Source organism: Microcaecilia unicolor, chromosome 11, assembly GCF_901765095.1.
Source record: "Microcaecilia unicolor chromosome 11, aMicUni1.1, whole genome shotgun sequence".
In the NCBI taxonomy this organism is placed as follows: domain Eukaryota; kingdom Metazoa; phylum Chordata; class Amphibia; order Gymnophiona; family Siphonopidae; genus Microcaecilia; species Microcaecilia unicolor.
This window is the reverse complement of record NC_044041.1, coordinates 73,161,008-73,180,389: the sequence shown is the minus strand read 5'-3', so window position 1 is coordinate 73,180,389 and position 19,382 is coordinate 73,161,008. Positions and strand designations below refer to the sequence as shown.

Sequence of the window (19,382 nt, the reverse complement as noted above, 5' to 3'; positions counted from 1 at the left end):
GGTCCGAATCGTCCACCAGTGCAGCGAATTGCGACAACTGGCAGACAGGCGGATGACATCTTCTAGATTCCCGGTAGCTTGGCACCACTTGGAAGCTAGGGTCCATTGAGCAGATCTCATGTGAAGACAAGCCATGGGAGTCACATGAACCGTGGAGGCCGTATGACCCAGGAGTCTCAACATCTGCCGAGCTGTGACCTGCTGAGACGCTCTGGTCTGGGAAGCGAGGGACAGAAGATTCTGCGCCCTTGCTTCGGGAAGAAAGGCCTGAGCTGTCTGAGAAGTCAGCAGAGCTCCTATGAATTCCAGAGATTGGACTGGCTGGAGATGGGACTTCGGGTAATTTATCACAAACCCCAGCAGCTCCAGAAGGTGAATAGTGCACTGCATGGACCGAAGAGCTCCTGCCTCTGAGGTGCTCTTGACCAGCCAATCGTCGAAATACGGGAACACGTGCACCCCCAGCTTGCGTAGATACGCCGCAACCACCATGAGACACTTCGTGAACACCCGTGGTGCAGAGGCGAGCCCAAAGGGCAGCACACAATATTGAAAGTGCCATGTCCCCAGACGGAATCGGAGATACTGTCTGTGAGCTGGCAGTATCGGGATGTGAGTACAAGTGTCCTTTAAATCCAGGGAACATAGCCAATCGTCTTTCTGAATCATAGGTAGAAGGGTGCCCAAGGAAAGCATCCTGAACTTTTCTTTGACCAGATATTTGTTCAGGCCTCTCAGGTCTAGGATGGGGCGCATCCCCCCTGTTTTCTTTTCCACAAGGAAGTACCTGGAATAGAATCCCTGCCCTTCCTGCCCGGGAGGCACGGGCTCGACCGCATTGGCGCTGAGAAGGGCGGACAGTTCATCTGCAAGTACCTGCTTGTGATGGGGGCTGAAGGATTGGGCTCCCGGTGGCCAATTTGGTGGGGTGGAGACCAAATTCAGGGTGTATCCGCACCGCACTATTTGGAGAACCCACTGGTCGGAGGTTATAAGAGGCCACCTTTGGTGAAAAGCTTTCAACCTCCCCCCGACCGGCAGGTCGTCCGGCACGGACACTTTGATGGCGGCTATGTTCCCATGGATCCAGTCAAAAGGCCGTCCCCTGCTTTTGCTGTGGAGGCGCAGGGGGCTGCTTAGGCGCACGCTGTTGACGGGAACGAGCGCGCTGGGACTGTCCCTGTGCCTGAGGAGGCCTTCAGGCCAGCTGGGTGTACCTACGCTTGCTGTAGGCGTAGGGTGCAGCCTGCCGGGCCCGGGAAAAACTTCCACCTGCACAGGTGGATGCTGAAGGCGCCCGGTGGGAGAGTTTGTCGAGAGCGGTTTCCCGCTGGTGTAGTTGGTCCTCCAACTGCTCGACCTTCTCGCCGAAAATGTTATCCCCCCGGCAAGGGACATCCGCCAGCCGCTGCTGGGTGCGGTTGTCCAGGTCAGAGGCACGCAGCCAGGAGAGTCTGCGCATCACTATACCTTGGGCCGCAGCTCGAGATGCCACATCACAGGTGTCATAGATACCACTGGACAGGAACTTTCTGCACGCCTTCAGCTGCCTGACCACCTCCTGAAAAGGCCTGGACTGCTCCAGGGGGAGCTTGTCGACCAGGTCCGCCAGTTGCCTCACATTGTTCCGCATGTGAATGCTCGTGTAGAGCTGGTATGACTGGATGCGCGTCACGAGCATGGACGATTGGGTAGGCCTTCCTCCCAAATGAGTCCAGAGTGCGAGACTCCCGCCCCGGGGGCGCCGAGGCGGTATCCCTCGAACTCCGTGCTCCCTTGAAAGCAGAGTCCACGACCGTCGAGTCATGAGGCAATTGAGGCCGCATCAACTCTGGGTCAGAGTGGATCCTGTATTGGGACTCCGCTTTCTTGGGGATGGTGGGATTAGATAATGGCTTCAGCCACTTCCGAAGCAGTGTCTCTTTCAGGACATTGTGCAACGGCACCGTGGAAGACTCTCTAGGTGGTGATGGATAGTCGAGGACTTCGAGCATCTCCGCCCTCGGCTCATCCACAGAGACCACGGGAAAGGGAATGCAAATAGACATATCCCTGACAAAGGAGACAAAGGAGAGGCTCTCAGGGGGCGAGAGCTTACTCTCCGGTGAAGGAGTGGGGTCAGAGGGAAGGCCCACAGACTCCTCTGAGGAGAAATATCTGGGGTCCTCCTCCTCCTCCCCCCCCCCACGAGGCCTCCTCTTCCTCGGTGTCGGACATGAGCTCTTGCAGCTCAGACCTCAACCGAGCCCGTCCCGACTGCAAGGAACCACGTACTCGATGATGGCGTCGAGCGGTGGACTCCCGCGGCGGCGGGGACGAAGCTCCCTCCATCGACGTCGACTCCACCTGCGTGGCGGTTGCCCCCGGTGCTGCAAGCGGCATCGGAGGCCTCAGCATCGGGCCAGAGCACACCGGCGCCTCCATCAACGGCGCCGGGGGCGCAAGCACCCCCGGTGCCGGCAGAGCCTGGCGGCATCAGCCCATCCAGAATCCCTGGAAGGATGGCTCGGAGGCACTCGTCAAGGCCCACTGTCAGGAAACGCAGGGGGGCCGGTGTGGGTGTCGGTGCCAGAAGCTGCTCAGGTTCAGGAGACGGTACCAAAGTACCCGCGGACTGACGCAGCGACACCTCTTCAACCGAGGGGGAACGCTCCTCTCAGCACTGCCGCTTCCTGGGCGTCGAGTCATCCCTCGAGGTACCGGAGCTGGCAGTCTCGTGCGCCGTGGGCGACCGATGACGGTGTTTCTTCGCTTTCTTTCGATGCCCGTCATCGGCGCTCGGCGACAGGGTTCGGTCCCGATGGCCCTGGGTAGAGGGAGTGGCCGGGGCCGACTGCCCACGCGGCCGATCACCCCCGCCGTCACCAGCGGGCCAACGGTACCTGTACTCCTGGGGTCGGTGCCAGAGTCGGCGCCGATTTCATCGACATCGGTACTGGTACCGAAGATCCGGCCGTCGACACCGATGCAGTCGAAGTCGACGTCGAAGGGCCGGCGCAAGTTCCGAAAAGACGGTCCCGAAGAACTTGCCTCGCCACCTGTGTCCGCTTCCTTAAGCCGAGACACAAGGTGCATGTCTTGGTATTATGCTTCGGGCCGAGGCACTGGAGGCAGCAAGCGTGGGTATCGGTTTGCGAGATCTGCCGGCCACACCGACCACACTTTTTGAATCCGCTCGGGACTTTCGAGGACATCGACGGAAAAATCGCATCGGCGAAGTCAGTCGTCAATGGTGGTGGTGAAAAGCACACCCGAAAAGAAAACGACCGCGCGGCCACAAGGCCGCGACGAAGCGCCCTCGCGGCTAAGAACAACGAGGAAACTTTTTTTTTTAAAGCGATAGAAAAAATACGCGAACGCGTACGCGAATAGAAAAAAAGCCGCGGCTAGGCCGCAATCCGGTTTCCGGGGCTGACAGAGAGAGAGACGATAACAAGTCTCTCTCCAGCGCGGAATAGAAAAAAACTGAGCGGGGACGGCTGCACATGCGCGGTGGGCGTGCCCTGCGTGCGGGACTGCCCCCGAAGTTTTCTTCCAGTTGGTGGGGGCTGCCGTGGACGTCAACCCCAGTCGTGAGAACAAGCAGCCTGCTTGTCCTCGGAGAAGAAGAGTGACTGGGTGAGAAAACTCCAACTTGAAACTTTCTGTAAGAATATCCAGAACCCACTGGTCCAACTTGATTTTGGACCACTCTTTCCGTAACTCCTGAAGACGTCCTTCCCACCAGAGGAAGAGAAGAGTGGACCAGCCTCGCATCACTGCAAAGCTCTGGAGGCACTGGGTGCTCTAGATGACTGAAAGGAGCACTTCCTGTCCACATGAAGATTGGCGTACCTGAAAACGTAACTTATATTGCTGACGACCAGGTCTGCACAGCCTTCTGTCTACAAATCAAGATCGAGAGCCCTCTGAAGACAGATGACCAGAAGCTTTTGGCTTATCCTCCGGCAACCGCTGTGGCTTAGTTTCACCAAGTTACTGAGATCTTTTCCAAACAGTCACTTACCCCGAAAAGGCAGTTTAACTGAACTTGACTTTGACGCTGTATCTGCTGCCCAATTCTGCAACCAGAGTTGCCAACATGCCGTGACAGCCAACGATGTACTATAGGCCATAACACGTCATAAATGGCACCCACCAAGTAGGCCTACCCCACTTCCAGCTAGCTGTTATGGTGTTTGTCTTGTGTTGCCAAATGCTGATGCCATTTCAGGCATGCTCTTGCAATGAACAAGCTGTACACTGTTACTTGAAGGCCCAAAAAGGCCACTTCAAAGGCTTGTTTCAGCAAGCCTTCTAGCTTCTTAACCTGTAGATCTTTTAGGGCAGTGCCCCCAAACCAGGGAGCTCACCCTGGGAAGCTGCAATTTATCTTTCTCCTCCAGAACTAACAAGTAAAGGCGAACCATGGCTCTTACCACTCTAAGACGGAAGAAAAAAAGAGCAGATCAATGACAGATGTATACAAACTTTATTAGTCAATTCGCATAGAAAACAATGCCCGACACAGGCCGTGTTTCGCCCAGCAGGGCTGCGTCAGGGGCTACTCAGTGACGAATGACTGCCACTAGAAGTCGATCATAAGACACATATATGTAAGATCTGTGCTGGTTTTTTAGACCTTAATGAAGTAGAAATTGGATAACGATTGTTGGAATGTTTATGGCTCCTTAATAAAAGCTTTATAGAGAGGATCACTGAGTAGCCCGATGCAGCCCTGGTGGGAGAAACACAGCCTGTCGGGAATTGTTTTCTATGCAAATTGACTAAGAAAGTTTGTAGATAAAAAACAACAAAGCAGTGGAATCAAATGCATTTATTGTTCCAATAAATGCATTTGATTCCACTGCTTTGTTGTTTTTTATCTACTGTTTTGTAAGCAGTTGTGTGCCTTTTTGTTTTTTTTTGTTTTAAGAAAGTTTGTATACATCTATTACTGATCTGCTCCTTTTCCTTTCATCTTGGAGTTTGCGGATCGTCTGCCCTGTTGTTTTTTAGGGACTTTCTTACCACTCTAAGCCCCATGTCTGGCGAGACCCATTCTGCTGTAAATCAGATCCTGAATGTTTGGATGCATCGGGAAGGCTTTAGAAGGGCCTGTAAGCCCCCCCCCCCCCCCCCCCCCAAGAAACTCCTGATGCCGAAGGCTTCTCAATGGAAAGCACCGCCAGTGTCTCAGAAATAACAGTCCTGTGCTCCCCTTTACAAAACAACCTCCATACTTTTGGCTCATCCCCCTCCTCAGGAAGGAGCTCCTTCCAACGCTTCTCTGAATAGACCGAGGCCACATCACATAAGGAAGGAGAAGCAAAGATAGCCTCCTAAGGCTGGGGTCTCTTAGGAGCTGGAGATGCAGTGGGGTGAGAAACAGAAGCACCTTGCTGCAACTCTACCTGCTTCAGTAAATAGGCCTGGTGTAAGAGCAATATAAACTCTGTAGAAAACCAAATTCCCGATACAGCTGAATGTTCTGTAAGGCTCTGAAGCTGTAAGATGGCGGCTGTGCTCCGCACATGATCAGCTAGAGGCTGCTCCTGTCAATCAGCTCTGACAAAATGGAGACAGTTCTTACAACTCTCCTGCGTCAAACTGCATGCTGGCCCTACTGGAGAGTCCAAAAAAAACAGACATATTCGGATGCTACACCGAATCCAAAGATGTGCAGCCACCGACCATTTCCTCTATATTCCACAAGATTCCCAGCTTGCAAGCACTGCAATGCCCCGACACTGGCCAGTGGATCTCACAGTGGGAACATCGCTTAACTGCCTCCGAAGGAGTCACCATTCATCCCGACTATCACCAGTGCAGCACAAATTGTCCCAAGCAGTGAGTCAGGATCCCTCCCCGACATCAACTAGAACTTACAGCCCTCCAAGTGGTTCCAAGTCAAACTTTAGTCAGACTTAGCACTGCTGGATGCCCCCCCCCCCAAACTCCTAGTCTCCACAAGTCTTAATACAGATGAGAAAGGCTCAGGACTGATACTCTGTCCCACCCTCTCCAGCAAACCTCTCTTTTTTCAAGGTTGTTGTGCTGGAAAAGGAGAGCTCCATAGGAAACAGGGGGGAGGTGAAGGGAAGTTAGAAGTAAATTTGCAGGACACTACAGACAAGGATCTGAATCCCTCCAGATATGACTCTGCAGACTCAAGCCACCCGTAAAGCTCAACTGGTGACCACTTGACCAACTGGACTAGGAGCAAATCACTCAGATCCAGTGGCTGAAAAATGTGTCCATCCACCTGTTGGAGATAGAAAATTCTAGGGAGCTGGACTGGATGCCAAGGAAGATATATCAACTCAGTTTTCAGTTCTCTATCTTCACCTGCTGGTTGATGGACAGAACTAACCCACAGGTTCTGGAATAGTGGTAAGCTACATAATGGAATGTTAGCTTAGAATTGAGCCAGGCACCTAAGTGTTTAAATTTATCAAAATTGAAAAGAGTAAGGGGCCCAAGCAGGCGGTGAGACATGACCAGTAAGCCAACAAGCAGTCATTTTTTCTGGGTTTAGCACCAACTGATTTTTTTTTAGCCAGTTGGCCACTTTCAACAGCCAATTTTGTAAAGGAGATAAATCAAGATAGTTTGTTATTATTGATGCTAAAGGACTAAGAAAAATTTAACAGAATGAGTGACAGAATAGATCCTTGTGGAACATCTTGTGAAAGAGAATAAGTGGCTGAAGTATTTCCTGACACAGCAACTTGAAAGGTACGCGATTGCGATTGTAGAAAAGAGGAAAACCAAGAATAAACAGTACCACCAATACCAACATCCTGGAGCTGCTGTAATAAAAAAGAATGGTCGATCGTATCAAAGGCAGCCGAAAGATTTAACAAAGTTGCTACAGCAATGAAGCCATCATCTAACTTACTATAAATCTCACTTAAAAGTGCTGTCAGAACAGTCACAGTACTAAAATCAGACTGCCGAGGATGAAAGACAAGCATTGATTCCAAATGTGACTGAAGTTTAGCAAAATCTGTTTTCAAGAACTTTGGTGATCTAAGGGAGATTAGAAATAGGGCCCTAGTTGGAGGGGAGAGAAGGGTCCAATGAAGTCTTTTTCAGGATAGAACATATGATAGCCATCTTCAGAGTGTCAGGTAACTGCCCTTCTGTCAAACTAAGTTCTACAAATTGATGAAGTATGGGCAGCAGGCCCAAATGAGATAACTTAAGCCAACGAGAAGGTATGAGGTCAAGACTACAAAAAGTGATGCTCATACCTGACAGACTGAGAAAGTGAATCTAAAGATGGGTTGTTAAAATTGTCCCACACAGAACTGGGAAGTGAAGGAGCTAATTCTGAACTAGAAGTAATTGATCAAAGAGTAGATGTTAAAGATTCAACCTTCGAGACGAAATACTGAACGAAGACATCAGCTGAGGGAACTGAGGGGGAATATTTATAAGCAGGACAGCTGACAAGAATAGCAAAAACATAAAACAGTTGTCAGTTAGAATTGGAAGCAAGTTGGATGATCTTAGGTGGCCAAGCAGGTAGAAAAGACAACAGCAAAAGCCAGAAGGCTGCATGTGCGCTTTAGGAGAGAAGGAGGTGATAACGCCTCTGAATAAGTCTCTACTGAGACCTTATTTGGAGTACAGTGTACAATTCTGGAGACCACACCTTCCAAAATGGAATAACAGGATGGAGTTGGTCCAGAGGACAACTACTAAAATAGTCAGTAGTCTCACTAAGTGTGTACAGACAGACTTTAAAAAGTTCAATATATATGCACTGTGGAAGAAAGGCAGGGAGAGGAAATATGATAGGAGATTTAAATACCTCCATGACATAAATGAACAGAAGAGTCTTTCAAATGGAATGAGTGGGCACTGGAAGAAGGTGAAAGCTCAGGAATAATAATCTAAGGAAATATTTCTTTATGGAAAGGGTGGTGGATGTGTGAGCCTCCTAGTGGAAGTGAACAAGATGAGGACTGTATCTGAACTCAAGGACAGTATGGGACAAGCACATAGGATCTGTAAGAGAAGGGATAGTAGATAGCATGGATAGGCAGACTTGATAGGCCATATGGTCTTTTATCTGCTGTCATTTTCTAGGTTTCTAAAATCCAAAATCATTGCAGACCCTCCCCACTACCCCCCTTATTTCTGTTACAAATACTACTAACAGAAAAACCAAAAAGTGACAGCATAAGTGTGTCTCACCTGAAGGTGACTTACTTGAGGAATGCCTCTTGATGGATGCCTGTGGGGAAGAAATAGAAAAATGTATTACTAGCCAATCTGCATTTGGAACCTGAAAACTTTCAGCATAGATAGGGGCAGTACAATAGCATTTTTTATGTCACATATTCGCAGTATGTCACCCCTGCTTGGCTCCTTACTGTGCTGCTTGGGGGCAGGATCAAGTTTCCGACAGTGATTCTCAGCTGCTCCACAGCTGCCTCCGGATTAGTATTTTCATGGTGGGACTGTACTGGTTTTATCTGAATCCGGAACCTGCGTGGCTCTTCATCATCGAAGTCTGAGTCACTGGAGGAGCAGAGGTGGTTCTCAGGCTCCTGTGTTCAGCCATTAAGGATTTTACCCTCAAGACATATAACAGGTAAACCAGATACCCACAGTTCCCCACGCTGGCCACTAGGTGCCACCAGTACCCATGAAAGGAACAAAGTCTTGGCAGGCCATCTTTGGCTACTGGGATATGACCCAGTGGCGTAGCTATGTGGGGCCTGAGGGGGCCCGGGCCCCCGTAGATTTGGCCCTGGCCCCCTGCCCCACGATCCCCTTCAACCCCCCTCCCGCCACCAACTCTCCCCTGCCGTCGCCGCCCGCCCCGTCGCCGCAAATGATACCTTTTTTGAAGAGAGACTTCCTTCCGCGCTCGAGTAGCGCCTTTCTTCAACCAAGTTCCGGCGATCAGCTGTTTCGACGCCGGCAGCAGCTGATCGCCGGAACTTCGTTGAAGAAAGGCGCTACTCGAGCGCGGAAGGAAGTCTCTCTTCAAAAAAGGTATCATTTGCGGCGACGGGGCGGGCGGCGACGGCGGAGGAGGAGAGTTGGTGGCGGAAGGGGGGTTGAAGGGGATCGTGGGCAGGCCGGCAGGGGGGGTCCGATGTAGTGGCAGCGGCGGCTCGGGGGGGGGGGGGGGGGGGGGGCTAAACAGTGCCCCCCCCACCTTGGGCTCTGGCCCCCCTCCTGGCGAGGTCTGGCTATGCCCCTGATATGACCATAAGTTAAAAGCGAGATTACTTTAGTATAGTCAATCTTTTCACTGTTCCAGTTTCACACATTTGTGATCCAATTTCAAGATGTGTTCCTTTCAGCAGGAGCTTGTCCTAAAAAGAGCTGGTAAAGGGAGCAAAATTCTAGAAAGCACATCAGTTTGTCAAATGAAAAGGTCTCAGCCACAGCTCATGCATAGACCTTATATTTCTACATGCAGTGACAGATTAGAGAGAATCAGCAAGAAGAAAATTGGAAAACGACACTAGTTGGGGGGGGGGGGGGGGGGGGAACAATCAGGATGGGGTGTCAGTGTGTCACCGCTCCTTCATCAGCTAACAATGAGAGAAGCCACATCCAGGGCCGCCAAGGGGGGAGGGGGTAAAATCCCCTGGCCTGGAGCCGGCAATCTTCTTCCTGCCTGCCTGCTTCCAGGTCTGTCTCTCTCTTGCTCCTGTGTGCCAGGTCCCGGATAATTGTACTAACGTGATAACCCGGGTCACCTGAGTTACCGCGTTAATGCAAACATCAGGGTCCCTGCAAACAGGAGCAGGAGAAAAGGAGGTTGGATGAAAACGAGGGAGGAGCAGTCGGACACAGGAAGTGGGCAGGTGGGAGCAGCGGTAAAGCCCCTGGCCCGGCTGTGTCTCTCGGCAGCCCTGACCACATCACAAGAAAGCCATGCAGAAGAGGGCGGGGGGGGGGGGGGGGGGGGGGGAGAAACCAGATACAGGGAATTCCACAAGGGATGATGCTGTGTAGAGATGGCACTGTACATTTTTCATTATTAAAAAAAAAAAAAAAAAAAAAGTATTCATCCGGCCATGTGACACTACCTCTGCACTTATGTAACTTTTAGCAAACTTAAGATGATGTCTGAACTTGCAATTGCTCTATGTGTGGCTCAAGTTATATGACAGAAAATGAGTGCATATGTTTGAAACTAATACACCCATATTCTCTTCCCCCTTTTTTCTGTGGGTAAAAACTCACATAGTGAAATTTATGAAATATATGTATGTTCTCACCAATACGTAAACCGCTTTGATTGTTGACTATGGAAAGGAGGTATATCAAATCCCATTCCCTACTATAGGCCCGATATTCAGCCAGTGGCAGAGTTTTGCTGAACTGAGCATGCACTAGAGAACTGGCATTAGTGACTGATGTGCACCAGCTGACAAATGATGCTCAGACAGCACAAGTGGGACTCGCATGGGAGAATTCCACCAACCATTAAAGCAGAGGGGGCCCAGGTCAAAGCAGAGGAGGCCCAGGCCCCCCATGGCTAGCCACTGGCATCAGAGCCAAATCAAAAACAACTCTGAACACCACAGCTAAGCTAAGCTTCCTTTTTGAAACCCCTTGCATTTCTGCGCTAGGACACTTACATATACTCTTAAAAAAAACAGTGCTTCAGTGTCATGCTGGCACTTTTCACAGATAAAAGTGTACATTTATGTGCATTAAGTGCTCGTATTCTTTTCGGAGGGCAGTGGGTGCGCTCTACTCTAACCCACAGGCTTACATGTGGGTCAACGGGGAGAACTCGGCACGGTTTCAGATCAGAAGAGGCACACGGCAGGGGTGTCCATTGTCCCCACTGCTGTTTGTGTTAGCTCTGGACCCTTTGATCAGGGAAATTGAGAACCACCCAGAAGCGGAGGGGGTGACATGGGGCACTTCATCGTTCAAGGTTTCCGCGTTCGCGGACGACATATTAGTACATCTAACACACCCAGCTCGATCGTTGAGAGCTCTGTTGGAATTGTTTCAGGAGTACGGCGATTTTGCAGGGCTCAAAATCAATTATTCTAAATCTTTGGCATTGACAGCTCACACAAGTGTGAAGACAGAGTGGGGAGATGGATTCCCACTCAAGTGGGCTTCGGATTTTCTTCCTTATTTAGGAGTGAGAGTCTCTATGAGAATGTCCCTGTTATACCAACTAAATTTCAATCATCTGTTAGATAAGCTAAAGAGTCGATTGAGCTTGTAGGGGACATTACCGCTTACGCTACATGGGCGGATACATCTGTTTCGAATGGCTGAATTCCCGAGGTGGCTATACACATTCCAGGTACTACCCCTATGGCTTCGGCGTAAAGACTTGAGTCAGCTCTATAGGTACCTGAGGAGGTTTGTATGGAGAGATGCTAAACCGAAACTTCCTTTGAACTTACTCATGGGCTCATGGAGGGAGGGAGGTATGGGACTTCCTAATATCCGCAGATACAACCAAGCTTGTCTGATGCGCCACTTAGGGGACTGGCTAATGGGGAGGCAGGACTATACACCAAGGGATATGGAATATGAGTTTTTTAAACCGTTTCATCCACACTACTTATTGCATTGCGAAAGGAGAGCAATTCCGATATACATGCGAAATAGTGTGCTATTGGGCCCCTTGAGGGAGGTTTGGAGGGACTTGAATAGGATATGGGGCTTGGAGGCAGATGTATCAGACCTACTGCCACTGCAGGACAACCCACAATTTGCCCCAGGGTCTGAAAATAAAATATTTCGCAAATGGGCGGATTTGGGGATCACGAGGCTTGAGCATGTTCTGGATACAAGGGGGAAGATCCTATCATTAGGAGCCTTAGGAGTAGGCATTTGTATGAATCACCTATTCGCATATCATCAATTGGCTCACTACGTACGGTCTCTGAACCAAAGTAAGCTGGAAAGTGGGCATGGGCGTAGAATTAGGGCCTTTTTTGGGATAGTCCCCGGAGATAGGTTGTCAGTATCGGGCCTGCAGAAAGCTATAGGGGTGCAGGAGGGACAGAGGAATACGGAGGTTATTCGCCAAAGATGGGGAGTAGATTTGGGACAACCAAACTTGCAATTAGATTTCCCTAAATTGATAGCTCGCATTCCTCAGTTGTCGGTTAATGCAGGTCTTCGGGAGTGTCAGTACCGTATAATATACAGGGCGTATATGGCCAAAAGTCAATTATTCAAATTTGGGGGGGTTGCAGATCCGCTTTGTGCGAAATGTGAGCAGGGGGAGGGTACGCTAGTGCACTCCCTTTGGGCATGCCATAAGATTCAGGCATTTTGGAAGCAGATATTTCTTTATCTAGAGTCTCTGGTGAAGCTACGGATACCATTCTCACCTCAGGGGGTATTATTGGATAAGTATGAAGTATTTAGACTTCATGGTAGAGGGACCCAGCAGCTCATTCGCAAGGCTAGTCTGGTTGGGAAGAAGCTCATAATGGGCGCATGGACGAGTGAGTCCCCACCAGATTACTGGCATTGGAGGAACAAATTACATGAACTTTTATTGTTGGAGCGCAGGGGGGTTGGGTCTTCCCCAGAAGGCGAAAAGCATTTTTGGCAGTGTGGGAACCCTATATATAATCCTTGTCACATAAAGCTCGTAGTTTAATATTTAACAAGCTCTGATAGGAAGAGATGTGTGTGTGTTGTTTTTTTTTTGGTTTGGTGAACAGTCAGGAAGAATAAAGATACAGAAAATGGGAAATTGCATTCATAGTGAGGGTTTGGATAGGGTCATGGGGGGGGGGGGGGGGGTTAATAGATGGTTACTAAATTAGGGTAGAGTGTCATCAGAGTTCAGGCACTCCGCTAGAGTAGCGACTTTTAAATACTGCTGTGATAGTTGAAGGCTCCACTATTTATGTTTGTAATGCAGTATTGCAATAGAGTTTTATGTTAGAGGGTCATAAATGGACTTCAATATAATGTGAAAAGCAGTGTATGAGGGACGAGAATACTGGGAGGAATGTTTGATGGTAGATTGTTCTATTCTATGAGAGTCGCATACGCATTTGTACTGTATGTCTTATCTCCATTTGTTACTTGAAAATGTTTTTTCTGAAGTACCATCAATAAACTGTTGGAGACTTTTGGGGGAGGGGGGAGGAAGGGAGGGAAGAAAAATGTAAAATGTTCTTGGAGAGCAAATGTAATTGTTCTATTTCTCTGTGTTAGTTGCAAAATGGAAGTTGTCTCTTCAATAAAATATATTTAAACATAAGTGCTCGTATTCTGTACACTAACATGAGCAAGGGGCATGTATATGCAGACATACATTTACAGAATTGCCCTTTAGGTGGGATACAAACACACACACACATTTGTGTGGTTGTTTGAAACCAACTGAAACTATACAATTTTATTCTGAAGCTTTTGAAATCTACCCTCTGATGTACAGGCATTAAGTCATCCTCACCTCAGGAACATGCCTGCAGGCAGCCTCTTGAACACTTTTTCATGTGGCTTATGCACCATTAATTGGTACCCTCTCAGAAGTATAACATACTGTAACCCATGTTTCTAACACTGTGCCCCATCAGGTCTACAGAAGTATCTGTTATGATTGTTCTTATGCGCCAAAACAAGCAAAGGATATCAGTCCGATTCACATCCAGCCTCAGGGTAAAGCCTTCCTCATCCACCTCACGGCAGCTCTGGAAGAGATGCAGCAACACTTACTAGGGCAAAATGCCAAGGGAAGAATCACCAAGGGTCCAGAAGCGAGAGCCAGCCCAAGACTTCCAAGTCAGAAAAATCTACTTACCAGAGAGTCAGCATCTGGGCAGTCCCTGCAGAGAACAAAGGAGTGAGACTTCAAGTGAACTGTCATGTGCTGCCCACAGGAGAGGAGTGTTGGGGTCATTTTACAACAGGGATTCTCAATCCAATACCCAGGATACACCTAGCCAATCAGGTTTTCAGGATTGTATGCAAATCTCTCTCATGCATATTTATTCTGAATATCCTGAAAACCTGACTGTCTGGGTGTGTCCCAAGGACTGGGCTGAGAACCCCTGCCCTAGAAGTAAAATCTTGTTAGCTTCTTACACTCCTGCCTCCATAAAACTATCCACTTCCCCAAATGGGTGTGGGATAGCACCTTCTTTAAGAATATCTGCAGTTAAGCAGATCTAACACTGAATAATAATAGGAATAAAAAGGCATTATCGATTTCTGTAGATATTCATTTTCTACCCTAATTTCTAGTATGCAAATGAAATTCACATTCTTATTAAAATCTCCACTGACCAATGCATAAAGTGTATGCAAGAACGAGGAAATCTATCAATGTCCATACAGTTTCAAGGGTGAAACACTAGCTACACATCCTCCAGGGCCATGGTTGGGGGCAAAGCAATAGAGGAAGCAGCCAGAGGGAGGGGCCAGGTCCACCAAGGTAAGATCCAGAGAATATCACCACATCACTGCAGGACAGTCAATATTCAACCATCAAGATTAGTTTTAGGGACTTTGGGGGATTTGAATAGAGGGAGCATAAAGTGCAACCTAGCAGGACGTGTTTTTAGCATACATAGTACTACACTCACCTGATTCAACAACAACTATCGCAGCTGCTGGAATATTATGCTCCAATATTAATACAGGTTATGATGGCAGAGTCAGATAGCAGCTGGGGCTTATCTGCCAGGCAATGCAGAAAACCTAGGACTGATGTCTGGGCAGCCATCTCATTAGCATTGCTGGCCATTTAGATTATTACTGGGCTTATTGGTTACATATTGAAAAAGGTGGTTACTAGAGAACTATATGGGATCTTGTATGCTTTTTTTTTTTTACCCAGAATGATGAAACACACAGTGGGGGGGGGGGGAGAGCATCCTGGATAAGAAGGAAGATCCTGCAGATATCCATACTCTGTGGCTAGCGCTTTGAGATATCCTGAGACATGTGGACAGGATAGGCTATTACTATGATATTCTGGCTCAATACTTACAGGGTTTCACTGGTTTTTTCTTTTCTGCTCAGGCCAGGGATGCGGAAAGGCTTCGAGCGGGTCCGTTTCACCCCTGGGGGAGAAAGCACAGTGCAGAGGCAGACATGAAAATCAATGCCATAAAGCTGCATCTCTAGAGGTACTAAGATGAGGGGGAGGGGAAGTGTTTGGATTTAGGTTACTTAGGTGATGGAAACAGAACCCTTACGAGCTCTCGCACCATCAGCAGGCATGGCCCTCCTACCCACTCCCCAATGATATAACCGAATGTGGGACATGACACCAAACCTTACAGTCCCAGGAAAATGGACTCACCCTCCTAAGCACCCTGGAAAGAGGCAGAGCCAGAACTAGCATAGCAGCAGCACTATGTACCAACAGAAGGCTCACTCCCTTATGGAGCTGCTGCCTCTGCATGGGACTGCACCAGCAAGAATCTCCCAAGGGCCAGTTCACTGCCCGACTGCCATCCTCAATTCACAGCTCTGCTACCATGAAATTTCAGATTTTTATACCTTCTACTGCTGCAGGAACCGGGAGGGTATCAGGGTCCAGCACTCCTGGGGTGGAAGGAAGAGGAGCACTTATTACATGACACCACAGGCTTTGTAAAGTTTCACTAACAGTGTTTCAACTTCAAGCCAAAATACCTCCTAAAGTTGAACAAATTTCAACAGAGTCCCCCTGAGCTCCAATTAGCTTTGGCAGACGTACATTCAAAAAAAAACAAACAAAAAAAAACATGACATTCTAATCATGAAATAGAAATAAAAAGTTTTCTACCTTGTCTGGTCATTTTATTTTTTCTAACTGTATTGGTCCCAGTATCTGGTTTCTGCTTTCCTCCGTCTTCTCGCAACTCCTGCCAGGTCTCCTGTACATTTGACATTTCTTCTCTCCATGCCAATCATCTATCTCTCCCCTGTCATGCAGCCGCCACCACCACCCCAATCCACACTGCCTCTTTTCTTCCCCTTCCCTCCACTCCCCTTTTTACCAATGACTTTGATAGGCTGAAAGATCAACGTGAAAGCACATGGAACCATTTCCCTCCACGCACCACTGCAAGCCTTGCCAATCACACCCCCTCTGACGCAGGAAGTTACACCAAGGGGCTAGGGGTGACCAGAAGAGCTAGCAGTGGCACATCCATGGAAGAGGTACCACACGTTAATTTTACTGCTGCCGCTCACCTGAGAAGGCAGAGGGAGACAGGGGAAGGCCACAGGTCAGGTTGAGGAGGCTTAGCTTTCTCAAGCCTCTTATACAAGCCCCCTATGATAACTAACTGTAGGAGGGAGAACAGGGAGTGACCTAGAGTGACCAGCAGCGACAAACTGGCACTTACATTGGATGGTTTTCTCTCTTGCCAGGTGCCACATACACCCTGCTGTTGTCTCATGTACCCCTTAGGGTATGCGTACCTCATGTTGGGAACCTATGGACTAATACTGATAGGTCTCAGACACTAGAAGTCAAAATTAATTACAGCATAATCAAAGTGCAACCATGGAAGCTAAGGGACATACTGCCATAAGCAAGTTATATTATCCCAGAAGCAGTGCAATATGTTCTGAATTGTTGGGTTTGGATACCCAAATACCCCGAGGGTCTAACCAGAAACATGCAGTTGCCTCTTCCTGTACCGTGCTCTCAAAATCTCATCTTCAGTTGACTCCAGTCAAGTGGTCACAGAATACAGCATGTCAAATCATCTATACACAGACACACACTTCAAAGAGTATTCAGCCCCTTACCCACTGTACCTTCAAGTGGTTTCTCAGTGTATCCTTCAACTCTTTCCCTCTCAACCCCTACCCAAGTGCCAGGAGTTCCCAGACTTCCTTCCCTCCATCACCTGGTTTGTCTCTGCCAGTCCCTTTACTCTCGATGAACCTTCGGATCAGGTCTGCAATGCTGCAGTTCTCCACGTTCTGCTTGAATTCTTCCTGTACCTATAAGGATAATAAAGGAAAGTGGAAGTGTGGATACAGCAGAATCCCAGTGCTATTACAGAAATCCTCTTTAATACACTTTATCCTACTGAACAACTGTGACCATCACACAATGGCAGGCAAGACCCTTTTATAGATATAAGGATTGCATTTCTATGTCCCAGGTAAAGCACCGTATCCACTGTTCAGCACGACAGATACTGCTGGCAATCCAAACTTATCCTTTAATTAAACTGCTCATAACCATTTTTTCCTTTTTATTTAGAAATACCTTTACTGTCATCATAAGAAAAAATAAAGGCATATAAGCACAGCACTGAAATCCACAATACAGCATTGCAAATAAAGCAAGCTCTGGAGCACTGACAAATACATTTTGAATATAACCCTACCCCTCTCGTCACAGATCCCTCAGAAACTCCCCACCCCACCCCCTCCTAACAAAGAATGCAAAAGCAAGGTTTAATTAAACCTTACAAGTTTGCTATTGTTTTCAATAGCGATAGCAATTGTTTTGTTCTGGTCAATATGGTGGCAGTGCAGGAGAGTTGCTTCAGGTCTTTGACCTCATTTTGGCTCCTGTCATTAAACCTCCTTGGCAACAGTAGTCAAACATAATAATCAGATAGTGCTGCTGAATATTATGCCCCAACCTGGTCAGTGCTGTTTAACTACAGAAGCCTCTCCTACCTGATTAAATAGTACTGACTATCTACCCTCACTATGTATGTAACGGTACTTTTTGCTTTTTGAATTAGTGGTAGAAAATTTGCTGCAATATTTGTATTTTCTATCATATGGAGGTTTGTGAATCAATTGAATCCACATATTTATTCACCCCTTCAAAGAAATGTAGTAGACTGATGAGGCAATATTTCCCTTCACTAAATCCAGGTTGGCTTTGTCTCATTAATCCATACTATGTATGTAAATGCTCTGTAATTTTTTTTTTTTTTTATAAGTCTCTACCATTTTGCCCAACACCAGCATCAGGCTCACTGGTCTATAATTTCCCAGATCACCTCTGGAACCCTTTTTAAAAACTGGTGCTACATTGGCCACCCTTCAATCTTCTGGTACCATGCTGGATTTTAAAGATAAATTATATATTATTAACAATAACTCTACAAGTTCATTCTTCAATTCTATCAGTACTCTGGGATGTATATCATCTGGTCCAGGCAATTTGCTACTCTTCAATTTGTCAAATTGCCCCTTACATCTTCCAGGCTTACAGAAATTTGTTTCAGTTTCTCTGACTCATCACCATTAAATACCATTTGTGCCACGGATAGCTCTCCCACATCTTCCTTGGTGAAGACCAATGAAAATAATTAATTTAATCTCTCCGCTATGGCCTTGTCTTCCCTGAGTGCTCCTTTTACCCCTCAATCATCTAGCAGTCCAACTGATTTTTTTGCTGGCTTCTTGCTTCTAATATATCTAGAAAAGTTTACACTAAGTGTTGTTTGTTTGTTTTTTTTTGCCTCTAACACAATCTTCTTTTCAAAGTCTGCTCAGTGTACTGCGGCAGCTAAGAAAGCAAATAGAATGTTAGGTATTATTATTATTAGGCGAGGAATGGAAAACAAAAGTGAGGACATTATAATGCCTTTGTATTGGTTCATGGTGTGACTGCACCTCGAATATTGCGTTCAATTCTGGTCGCCACATCTCAAAAAAGATATAGTGGAATTAGAGAAGGGCAACGAAAATGATAAAGGGGATGGGACGACTTCTTTATGAGGAAAGGCTGAGTGTCTAGGACTCTTCAGCTTGGAGAAGAGACAGCTGAGGGGAGATATGATAGAGGTTTATAAAATAATGAGTGCAGTGGAATGGGTAGACGTAAATCATTTGTTTACTCTTTCCAAAAATACTAGGACTAGGGAGCATGCGATGAAGCTACAAAGTAGTAAACTTAATACGAATCGGAGAAACTCTTTCACTCAACGTGTAATTAAACTCTGGAATTCGTTGCCAGAGAATATAGTAAAAGTTGTTAGCTTAGCGGGGTTTAAAAAGGGTCTGGATGGCTTCCTAAAGGAAAATTCCATAGACCATTATTAAATTGACTTGGGGAAAATCCACTGCTTATTTCTGGGATAAAGCAGCACAAAATGTATTAAGCTTTTTTGAGGATCTTGCCAGGTATTTGTGACCTGGATTGGCCACTGTTGGAAACAGGATGCTGGGATTGATAGACCTTCAGTCTGTCCCAGTGTGGCAACACTCATGTATATGCCTTCCTTATCAGTGCTTTGCATTTGACTTGCCATTCCTTATGCTGTTTCCTATCTCACTTATATTTCTTCCCTCCCCAACAAAATCACAACAATTATTTTCAGACTATCATAATATCTTTATGTAACAGTTTTAAAGGGAGAGGCTAGAGTGCATTCAACCATTTTGGAAACAAACACATCCGGAAGAGACAACTGTTCACTCTGAGACAATGAAAGATTACTCCAGCTGCGGCC

At 47.4% G+C, this 19,382-nt stretch overlaps 1 protein-coding gene across 5 annotated transcripts in view; it reads right to left on the bottom strand.

The window, feature by feature from the left end:
• Positions 1-19,382, bottom strand: part of FCHO1 (FCH and mu domain containing endocytic adaptor 1) — a 94,273-nt gene that overhangs the window by 20,759 nt on the left and 54,132 nt on the right. For 3 of the 5 annotated variants that reach the window (XM_030217910.1, XM_030217908.1, XM_030217912.1), the window contains exons 10-16: positions 16,806-16,902; positions 15,463-15,507; positions 14,948-15,020; positions 13,757-13,781; positions 13,589-13,646; positions 8,364-8,542; positions 8,185-8,224 (exon numbers count right to left, since the gene is read on the bottom strand). In XM_030217910.1, the coding sequence (XP_030073770.1) occupies positions 8,185-8,224; positions 8,364-8,542; positions 13,589-13,646; positions 13,757-13,781; positions 14,948-15,020; positions 15,463-15,507; positions 16,806-16,902 (517 nt within the window). The remainder of the gene's footprint in view (positions 1-8,184; positions 8,225-8,363; positions 8,543-13,588; positions 13,647-13,756; positions 13,782-14,947; positions 15,021-15,462; positions 15,508-16,805; positions 16,903-19,382) is intronic. The other 2 variants (XM_030217911.1, XM_030217913.1) reach the window with 1 other exon arrangement.